The 9988-nt window shown below is 62.9% G+C and overlaps 1 protein-coding gene across 1 annotated transcript; it reads right to left on the reverse strand.

Moving 5' to 3' along the window:
* On the reverse strand, positions 1-9988 carry LOC123355594. Its single transcript, XM_044998213.1, has 7 exons — positions 9749-9988; positions 8358-8414; positions 7308-7407; positions 6766-6935; positions 6559-6682; positions 4573-4815; positions 1-4061 (listed from the first exon to the last, which is right to left on the reverse strand). Exons 1-6 carry the CDS (start codon positions 9986-9988, stop codon positions 4631-4633), a joined length of 876 nt encoding a protein of 291 aa, XP_044854148.1. The 3' UTR covers positions 1-4061; positions 4573-4630.

Raw genomic sequence — 9988 nt, forward strand, 5'->3', positions numbered from 1 at the left:
TTTGTGGCCTGCATTGTCACAGAGGTTTGTCCATCTCAGTGGTGGGAATGAGCTGAAAGATGGGCCAGACCCACCCAACTGCCCAGTGCATCCCAGACTCCAATATCGGGGGTCACTTGCAAGCCGGCAGCTTCTCAGCTATTGCACAGCCTATCTGGGAAATCCACACACTAGCTGGTCAGCCCATCCACCCACAGAGCCTTGTGCTCACTGCTTTCGCTGAATGTTTGTGTGCATGCACTGGCTGCTGAGCGACGGAGCAGGAGAGGAAAATCTGGCTTCTTTTGTCATTGCCTGGCCATGGCCACAGCAGCTGCCAGAGAGCAAAGCACTCAGAGAGCAGCTGTCACCACGCTTGCCCTGGCAGAGGGTGCAGGCAGGGCAGCCATCTCGCGGCTCTTAGCTAGCAGAGCTCGCATTAGGTCGAGGTGCCCCGGCACTTTCCTTCACAGCCCGGACCTGCAAGGCTTTAGTTCCTGTTTCTTGGAAACAGCTGCAGTTCTGCTGGCTGGGCTGGAGGAGCGAGGCCTGAGCTTTGCAGGATGGTGACTGAGAACACCTGCAGCAAACCAGAACTGAGAGCGAGGCAGAGACTTGCCTGCAGCCTAGATTAATTCCAGCCAGTGCCAGCCCATAACTACAATGGCTGGGCCAAGATGAGGGGCTGGTGAAACGCACAGGGGTGTAACTCTGCGTTAAAGGGGGCGTTTGCATTGTCATGCCGTCTTACATTACAGTCAGAGACCAACGCTGGGGGTCGCTTCATTCGGAGGCAGTGGTGCTCCTCCAGCTTGCCACTGCTGTAGCTGAGAGCAGGACTGGGCCAGGCAGGGACGATAGATCGTGTGAGCGAGTCACTGTCTGCTGGCCAGAAAGGCCCCCTAAGTAGCTAGGACGTTCAATGGGAATAACAGCTGACCAGGAGGGAATCGTGTCTAAGCAAAGCGAACCAAAGGGGAGAGCCAGTGTCCCTCAGTGGCCCTGTGGTTAATCTGGCCAAGAAACCCTTCTCCAACACTGATGCATCGAACCCAGGCTGAGGCTGAATGGGCCCTAGTGACCTCAGGGGCTGTCATTCACCTTGGCTGGGTCCAGTGGTGGAAGCTGGAGACTAGCCAGGTCCGGACGTGTTTAGGGCTCTGCACTAGCATTTACCCCACGGCTACCACGGGGCAGCTGGAGCCTGCTTGAGACCTGACCACCATGTCTCCTAGTGCAGGAAGCCCAGGTGTGTAGTCCGGGTGTGACCACCTGTCCTTGGGCTTAGCAGCAGCCGGGATGCAGGCTCAAAGTGCCCGGGCAGGGACCCTGGCTGTCCCTCTTGCTGCCTCCTTTGGCTGATTGCTCCCGTTTTGTGCCAGTGTCTTTGTGAGCAGTGAGTGTGCCCAGCTCACTGGGTGTTTGGCAGGCTGGCTGCTGGCAGCCGGCTGAGCACGGAGCAGGAACAGCTGTTTGGCTGTGACCTTTACAACAGCACCCAGTGTCCTGGAGCAAACGCAGCCTTTTTATGCCATTGTCGCATTGTCTTTTATTCCTCTTTTCTAGGTCATTGGTCAAGCGTTAGCCCCGGCAACAGCTGCTCTGCTGGTAACCGCCTGCGAGTGAGCTGGTCTGGGGTGGGTCTGCCTTTGGCAAGCATGCTGTGGCCAGGGCCAGGGCCAGACGGGGGAGTAGGGGCAGGGATGAAGGGCACGTGCAGATGGGGCTGGGGCAGTTCGTCTCCTAGAAGGTTTTCTGCCCTGTGCGGTCATTGCCAGCGCCAGGGTGTGGCCGGGACGGGGTTTGGAGGGTCTATTGAGGTTCTGGCCAGAAGCCAGTGTGTGCCTGGCTCCCCACAGGCCTGTCTCTCAGGGGCGGTTGAGGGAGGGGGGGTTGCACGAGCCCATAAGCAGGAAGGGAGCTCACCTCAGCTGCCTCCCCATCCCAAGCAGCATTTTCCGTGCCCCTGCCCAGATGTGGGTCTAGCAGAGCTGGCGTCTAGCCGCAGCCCCCGCCCCGAGCTAGCTGGGTGCCCTGCACTGTGCAGGCAGGAAAGGACACGGCGGTGCCCTGCCACTGGCAGGTGCTGCTCTCTCCCCGCCGCGTCAGCAGCATGACAGCAGCAGTGATGATGTGGCCTGGTGCCATTGCCCAGGGCCGCAGCGCTTGCAGCAGCAGGACACCCGGTGCAGCCTGGCGCGCTAGCCCCGCGACGGGGGTTCTGTAACTCCTGCTGCAGCCAGCGTGCCAGGGCCACCCCCGCCCTGGGCTAGGCCGCGGTTTATGACTTCTTGCTCACTACAGGGAAAGGGCTGGGTAGCAGGAAGGAGCCTGGGCTGAGGAGAAACCACCCAGTTATAAAACGGACCTGCTCAGAGAGCGCCGCAGGGCCATGGCTGGGGACGGGAGCTCTCTGCACTCGCAGCAGGGCTGGGCCTGGTCCCTGCTGGGATGGGTGGCTAGCTAGGGCCCGGAGCCTGCCTTGCTCCCGGCTCGGTGCTACTCTCTTCACAGGATGCAGGCGCCTGCCCACTGCCCCGGGGGTCCCCCCCCGCCCTTGTGGGGGAGGCCCCGGGTCCTCCTCGGCAGACCCACTGCCCCTCCCGCAGAGGGCAGCCCCACACTGCGGCCAGGCTTCACTTTAATGGAGCCCAGGCCCTGCCCACGGGGAGTGATGTTGCAGGGTTCAGAGAGGGACTTCGGGCATCAGATCCATTTTAAACCAATAAAGCACAGTCCCGCCTGCCGCCAGAGCCCCCGAATCCCTTGCAGGGCTCTCAAGGCCCCAGGGGCTGAGCCTACTCCCAGTGCTGGCCTGGGCCGGTCCCCGCCCTGGGCTCTCTGGGCGAGAGGCCAGGCCTGCCTGGGCTCCTGGCAGGGAGAGGGAGCCCAGGCCTGCTTGCCAGTCGCTCCAGCCCCATTTGCTGGTACAGTTCTGGAGCCAGCCGGCCGGGAGCTGGGGCCGGTGCTGAGGCGACATCCCTGGAGCGGGACTGCCCTTGGCTCAGCCTGGCATGTGGCTGGTTCCCCTCCCTCCTGTGATTTCGGTTCACCCTAGACCAGGTGCTCCCAGATGCTGCTTCCCCGGTTTGTGGCTGGTTTGGTTCCCGGCAGCTGCCTGGTGGGCAAGACACTTCATGTCCTCCCGTGAATCAGCCCAGCTTGCTTGAGCCAGCTGCCAGCAAGCCACAGCTTGTCCTCCCGTCTCACCAAAACCTGGGGCACCAAAGTCATCGCCCCCCCAGGCCCAGGCAAACACCAGCAGACTAAAGGAGTGACTAGGTCATGCAGTGAGCGTGGAACCGGGGGGGTGGCCATAGACAGGCTCAGCTCATGCAGCGCACAGGAGCCTCACTGCAAAGAGACCAGGGCTTGGTACTGGGGTGAGGCGCTGACCTGAATCCAGCACTGGCTGCAGCCCAGGAGGGTTGGGCCTGCGGCCACACCCAGCCCCCTTTCCCAGCTGCGCGGACGGCATTCACGGGCTGGTTCCCTTCCCCTTTTCCTTCTGCAGGGCTGGGCTAAGCCCTTGCAAGGAAACGGCTCAGCTGGATCCAGACCCAGTAACTCCATCCTGCCCCCGCTGCCAGGAAGTAGCTGAACACAGGCAGCGTGCCCAGGGACCCAGGGCCGGTCCCCTGAGGGGTAACCTGGCTAGCAGGGAGCCTGACCCTTCCCCTCAGCTCTAGCCTTGCCTAGCGGGAGGGCAGTGGGCTCTGCCCAGGCTCCTCTGCCCTGCAGACGGTGCTTGGCCGGGCACTCACAAGGCAAACCTGCCCCAGCCTGGTGTTGTCCATTGGGCAGTGACAGCCCCCCAAGACGTCTTGCTGCTGGTGGAGCGGGTCCTGCCACGCGTCCGGCTTTCCACACTGCTCAGGCCCTTTGCACTGGGTCTCGCTGCTGCTCAGTCATGCTGGGCTCTTCTTCCTGGCCCCTGTTGCCCCATGGTCCCAGCCCTGGGCAAAGGCCGGTTCCGCTCACCCCACGAATGGATCCCGCTCAGCGCCATGCCGCAGGCGGGGGCCTACTCCCAGACCATCAGCACTTTGCGGAAGGGCACGAGCACTCCGTGGCCGGGTTTGCTGCAGCAATAAAACCACAGAGACACGGGGCATGAAGCGGCTGCTAGGGCTGAGGGGAGCACGGCTCCCGTTCATACAGCTCAGAGCATGGCCCCCGCGGGGCTGGCTCATCCTCTGCAGCCCTCAATGGCCTGGAATTGCCCAGCCCTGCAGAGACCTCTGTGTGCACCCAGTCCCCGGCTGGGACGCCTGCAAAGGGACCAGGCACAGTGCTCCAGCACTGCTCTCCAGCGCCCCCCACTGGCTGCTGCCCACACCAGCACCCACTCAGCAACCTTGGTGCATGGGGCTGCACACTGCTCCTGTCGTTCCCAGGGGCGTCCCGCCAAGTAACCCCTCCTCCCCCGCTCTGTGGCTCCCCTCCCTTTGGCTGAGCCTAAGCTACGAGCGTCTGCTCTGTGTGCTGCCAACAAGCATCCCAGTGTGAAAGGGAGGGGGCCCCCACCCTGGGACCAGCCCCATGAGCGCCCAGCGCCAGTGCCCCGCCCGGCCCAGGAGGGGAAGGACCCACCAGGGGAAGCAGCAGTGCCCCACCAGGATGCTGTCGTGTGCCCCATGACCCGGGGCCTCTAGCTCCACTCCCACGGAGAACTCGGCCTGGTCGGGGAAGACCCCCAAGTACCGGATGGTGCCCACACCAATCCCGCCTGACTGCAGCAGGACCTTGGCTCGGTGCCCGAGGTGCAGGTCCCGTGGCGAGCGTGGCACGGCTGCCCGGGTACCAAGCTGCGGCTGGGCCCTGCGCAGCCAGGTGCTGCAAGAGAAAGCAAAGGACACCCAGTTGGTGGGGCAGCCCCCTGGCGCGAGTCCCCGCTGGGCTCAGGCCTGGGGTGGGCTCAGACGCACAGTCACTGAGGTGGGGGGAAGCCACTCGCCCATCACACCCAGCCCAGGTCTGGCAGGGCCCTGCCCTGGAGGCTGCAGGAGCTGTACCCCTAGAGGTGGGGGGGGCACACCATTCACTAGCCCAGGGGGCTAGTGGCCTGTGAGCCTGGAGCCGCCCCAGCAGGGCTGGGGGCTCCTTCACGCCAGCTGGGAGCCGGGCTGAGGCGCCAGTGTGCTGCGCCTGCCACCTGCTGGCAGCATCCCATAGCTCACGGCGCCTGCCTCAGATACCTTGCAAGCCCGTCCTCTCCCAGTCCCCAGTGCCACAGCCCGGCGCTGGGCCTGAGCCCCGTCCAGGGGCGGCTCCAGGCCCCAGCACACCAAGCGCGTGCTTGGGGCGGCATGCTGCAGGGGGGGGGGCGCTCTGCCGGTGCCGCGAGGGCGGCAGGCAGGCTGCCTTCGGCGGCTTGCCTGTGGCGGTCCGCTGGGCCCGCGGCTTCGGTGGACCTCCCGGAGGCAGCCTGCCTGCCGTGCTTGAGGCGGCAAAATCCCCAGAGCCGCCCCTGGCCCCGTCCCGCCTCCACCCCACACACCAGGGCCTGCCACACCCACCGACACGGGGCACAGCCTGTTCTTCCCCCCACACCCAGCCTAGAGCCTGTCGCCTCCGCCCAGCCGGGGCACGAACCTGCAGCCCCACTGGGGCCGAGGGCCTGTCTCCCCACCAGGGCCAAGGGCCTGCCCCCCCTTACTGGCCCAGGCTCTGTAGTAGGGCTAATACACTGCCCTTGCCCGTGGCACCGGTGTGTCCTGGGGCACGGTGTTCCCGGTGACCATGTGAGGGGGGAGGACCACCATCCCATGAAACAGAGAGAGCGGGGCGGGGGGAGGCTTCATTGCTTCGCCCCTTTGGATGTGACGTGGCCACTGCTGTGGGGAGCAGACTACAGGGAACAATCCTGGAGGCTGGGCCCTGCAAGGCCGGTTCCACCTACTGACCATGCTGGGGGAGCTGGGCCCAGCTCAGCGGGTGAGGCCGGGGGAGCAAGGCTGGCAGCGGGAGTCCCCCCCACACACACACACAGGCCCCAGCCACAGCAGCTCGCACTCAGAGTGCAGGCAAGAGACAGAGCCAGGGATGCACCTGCCCACGTCCACGGGTGCTGAGCTGGGCCTGGGGATGAAGCTTGCGAACGCCGAAGAGGCGGGCGCCCGGCCTGAGCAGCTGGTAGCAGGAGAGCTCTGAAGCGCGCAGCATGGGCTCGTGTCTGGCTGGACCGGGTGGGCCCGCTCCCCTGCGAGGCAGCAGATGGGAGGGTGACTGGCTATGGGAGGCGGCAATGGGCCCCATGGGACATACAGCGATAAATTCCCCCTGCCCAACCCCTCCCCCACAAACCACGGGCCAGCAGGCCACGCCGATGCCGCACAGGGTGCCACAGCACACTGGCCACAGACTGGGATGAGCACAGAGTCCTGCTCAGCCGCTGGCCCAGCAGATCCCCCTGACCCTGCTGTCGCCCCGTGACCAACCTGCACCAGAGAGCCAGGCAGCGCCCTGGGTGAGTCTGTGGGGGTCCTTCCCCCTTGGCCCCCACCCCCGTGGCACACTCACTGGGGCACACTGTTCCCTGCACCTCCCGCCACCCCTGTCCCCAGGAGGTTTCCTCACCTGGCGGCGTCTGGAGGCCGCTGTCTCCCATGCACCACCCATCAGTTCCATCCACACTGGGAGCCTCGGCTTTGCTCTGCATGCCCTTGGCCTCGGGCCCTTGGCTCCGTCCCCACGCCTGGAACTGGGAAGGGGAGCGCAGGTGAGGAAAGCCCCCTGTCCCCCGGCATGCTAGGGAGGCAGCTGTGGCGTTTGCCTGAGGCCTACCTGTTGATGGAGCTCCTGCTGCTCCCTCAGCAGCTCCAGGTACCGGCTGCTCCACAGTAATTTCTCTGCACGCAGCTCAGTGCTGACGTACTTGACTTCAGCCTCCAGCTCCATGAGCCTTTCCAGGATGGCAGTGCTGGCATCCTGCAGCCTCTGCAGGTCCCCAGGGCCTAGGAGACAGCAAGACACCCCTGCTTGTGCAATTGTCCACAGCCCATGAGTGATGAGCCCCACGGGTACCCGGCCTCACGCTGCAGAGCTCTCGCGCCTCTCCCAGCTGCATGGCCTGACACAGCTGATTGCAGCAGCTGTAGGGATGAGCAGCCCACGTCCCCTCTGGCTATGTCTGCACTGCCCCGGGAGACCAGTGACCAGAGACCCAGAAAGCACCCAGGGCCTGGCTGCTCGGCACAGCTCAGCGCCTGCATTACAGCCCAGCACACCCAGCCGTCGCTGTCCGGTGGGGAAAGCCCAGCACGCCCCGGACGCTGCAGGACACCGCTGAGCCAGGGCAGGGCTTTGTGGCTTCCCAGAGTACTCACCTGCCCCTGGCTGCTCCAGGTCAGGAACAGGTGGGCAGGCACCATCCCCCTCGCAAGCGTCGCTGCTGCTCTCCAGCTGTGATCCCAGCGCTGCACTGACCTGCAAGCCGATCAGCCCCAGACATAGTGCCGGCACTGTCACTGGGGCAGCACGCGCAGCCCCATACACGGCAATGGCTCGGCCTGGGGACACCCAGCCAGGACTTGGCCACCAGACAGCACAGGGGAACACAGCCCAAGTCATCGCTGCATCAGGTAGTGGGGCAGGAGGGCCCACAGGCTGCTGTCTCACTGCTTTGGCATCAGACACACACGCCTATGGGCCTTCCCAGAGGCACAGAGCCGGGGGGGTCAGAGCAGGGCTGAGATGTTCCTGCTTCCAGAGCCAGGGAAGGAAAGAGGCTACAGCTCAGCCGCAGGAGGGCCAGGAGCAGGAGACTGAGCAGGAGCCAGCAGGAAAATGACCCCAGAAATGCCCTTAACTCAATCAGCTCAGCAATGACAGAACCACACCCACGCACATTTGGTGCCATGACCCACCAGCACCAGGCACAGGGCTGTACTGGGCGCACACACTCACCCTGGGTGCAGGAGTGACACTGGGGATGCGATATACTGGGTGCAGATGAACCATTCTGGGCATCCTGGAGGGCCCTCAGCAGGTGGCAGGTGACTCCCCCCCTCCCCAATAAGCGCAGGGATCTGGTACAATGTGTCTGAATGGGTCTGGGATCTGATTAATGCCCCCACACTCCCAGACCCCTTTCCAGGTGGGGGAAGCCAACCTGCCCCTGTTCTATAAGCACATTCCCTCCACTCGGGATGCGCTGGCGCCACGCGTCTTGATCTCCAGCTCTGTTGGCTCCGCGTGCACGGGAGGGCAGAAACGACGTGGAGACGTTTGGCTTTGCTGGGTGCCCCTGGGCCCTGGAGACTCGTGTGCATGGTCACGGTTCGGAACAAGGAACACCGTGAGAGCTGAGAGTACCGCTGCCGAGGGTCTGACAGTGGAGGCAAGGGACAGAGCCAGCATTTACAAGGGCCATTTACCTCCCGCACGAAATGGAACATGAGCTCCCAGAAAACCTTGTAGCAGAACAGCGCATGCTGGGGAGGAAGAGGAGAGATGGGTGAGAATCGTGTCAGCATGAGACTCGGAGCGTCCCGGCCAGGACAGACAGCCCTGCACCTGTCTGTCTGCCGGAGCCTTTCCCGGAGCGCCTCTGGCTGTGGTGTCTGGCCTGTGCTGGGTCTGCTGGAGTTATGCCAGCCTGGGCATATGGCTTTCAGAGCCTGTGGGGACCAAGGAAGCTGGGCGGGGAATAAACTCTATTGGGAAAGGCAGAAAGCATAGAAGCAGGATTTCCCAGGTGCACCACCACGAGGAGAATGACACCCAGCCAAGCCCTTCCATGGCACTCACAGCGCTGCCCTGCCACCTTTCCCAGCACAAAGCCAGCATGAGCTGCACTTAGCTGGGGTGGGAACACTTAGTGTTCCAGGCCTCAGAGCTGAGAGCACCCCACTCCCTGCCCCAGGAACCCCCAGCTATCCCTGCACTTCCTCCCCCAGCTCCTGAGCAGTGCCAGGGACCCTGCCCTTCCACAGCCGGAGTCTGTTAACCCGGCCCCTACCTCACTTCTGGGGATGGCGGGGGGGAGAGGGTCATTGCAGAAGGTGCAGTCCCCGCCCCGGGTAGGAAGACAGGCCCACATTAGAGCTGGGTGACGTACGGTTTTACATTGAGTTGGGACGTTAGCATGAGCAATAGGCATGGAACCAAAAAGAATGAGAGCATGAGAAAGACGGCTCGTGTCAAACTTGTGGTGATCCTTCGAAATACCCGTTACCTTCGTTAAGGTTTGGGCAAAGGAACAGAAATCCGACACGGTTAATAGGATACCAGATGCAGTAAATAATTGGCTATTTAAGAAACTCCTTCATCTGGTCATGGCTAAGGTCAGATCATTGGTAATGACAGCACATGATTGTTAAAAGGGATGAAAAAAGTAACCTTTGAAAGGGTTCATTGCTGATACCTGCCTGAGCATGGTGGAGCCAACCAATATGGGTCTCAGCACCCCTGGGGTTAGTCCCAGTGCTGTGAAGATGTAGTCAATTGCTTGGTCTTTAGGTGTGTTTAGAGTAATTTGTATAAATACCATTTGGCTTTGGATTTAATGAAGGAATTTATGGTTAAATTAGTGTCAGTGTGATCCTGTGCATAAATCAGACCCATTCCAGCAGCCTGCCTGGCCTGGGGTGCTCCCAGCCACCCTGGGGTGCTCCCAGCCTCACCCACCCAGGGGGCAAGCCCTCACACCCAGAAGTCAACACTCAATTTGTGTCTGTGGAACTTGCATTCCTAGGAAGGGCAGGAAGCCCCCACTGGTGTCCAGGTGTGGCCCAGCTGCCCCCTCACTGCCTCGGATGACACTAACCCACGTCAGCCTCCACAGCACCAGCAGCCCAGACAGGGACGTCCTCACTAGAGACAGGAGCCACCTGCACCCGGCTCGCGAGCGAAGCAGCCACCGACGAGGCAGTGATGGGGCGCTAGGTTTCCTCATCAAGTCTCTAAACAGGAGAAACCAGGAAGAGTCAAGGCCAGGCCCCTGCACTGCCATCACATGCACCACGGGGCCACTCACTGCCGCCAGCTGCTGCCTGATCATTCTCAT

Source organism: Mauremys mutica, chromosome 23 (genome assembly GCF_020497125.1).
Source record: "Mauremys mutica isolate MM-2020 ecotype Southern chromosome 23, ASM2049712v1, whole genome shotgun sequence".
Lineage (NCBI taxonomy): Eukaryota > Metazoa > Chordata > Testudines > Geoemydidae > Mauremys > Mauremys mutica.

Excerpts from the sequence above, each read along its gene's own strand:
- LOC123355594 (XM_044998213.1), bottom strand. The coding sequence starts at position 9,988 with ATGAGAATGATCAGGCAGCAGCTGGCGGCAGTGAGTGGCCCCGTGGTG. Across the intron at positions 7,408-8,357 it reads TGTTCCATTTCGTGCGGGAG|GTCAGTGCAGCGCTGGGATC; the intron begins GTAAATGGCCCT and ends ATCGGCTTGCAG. Across the intron at positions 6,936-7,307 it reads CCTGGAGCAGCCAGGGGCAG|GCCCTGGGGACCTGCAGAGG; the intron begins GTGAGTACTCTG and ends GCTGTCTCCTAG.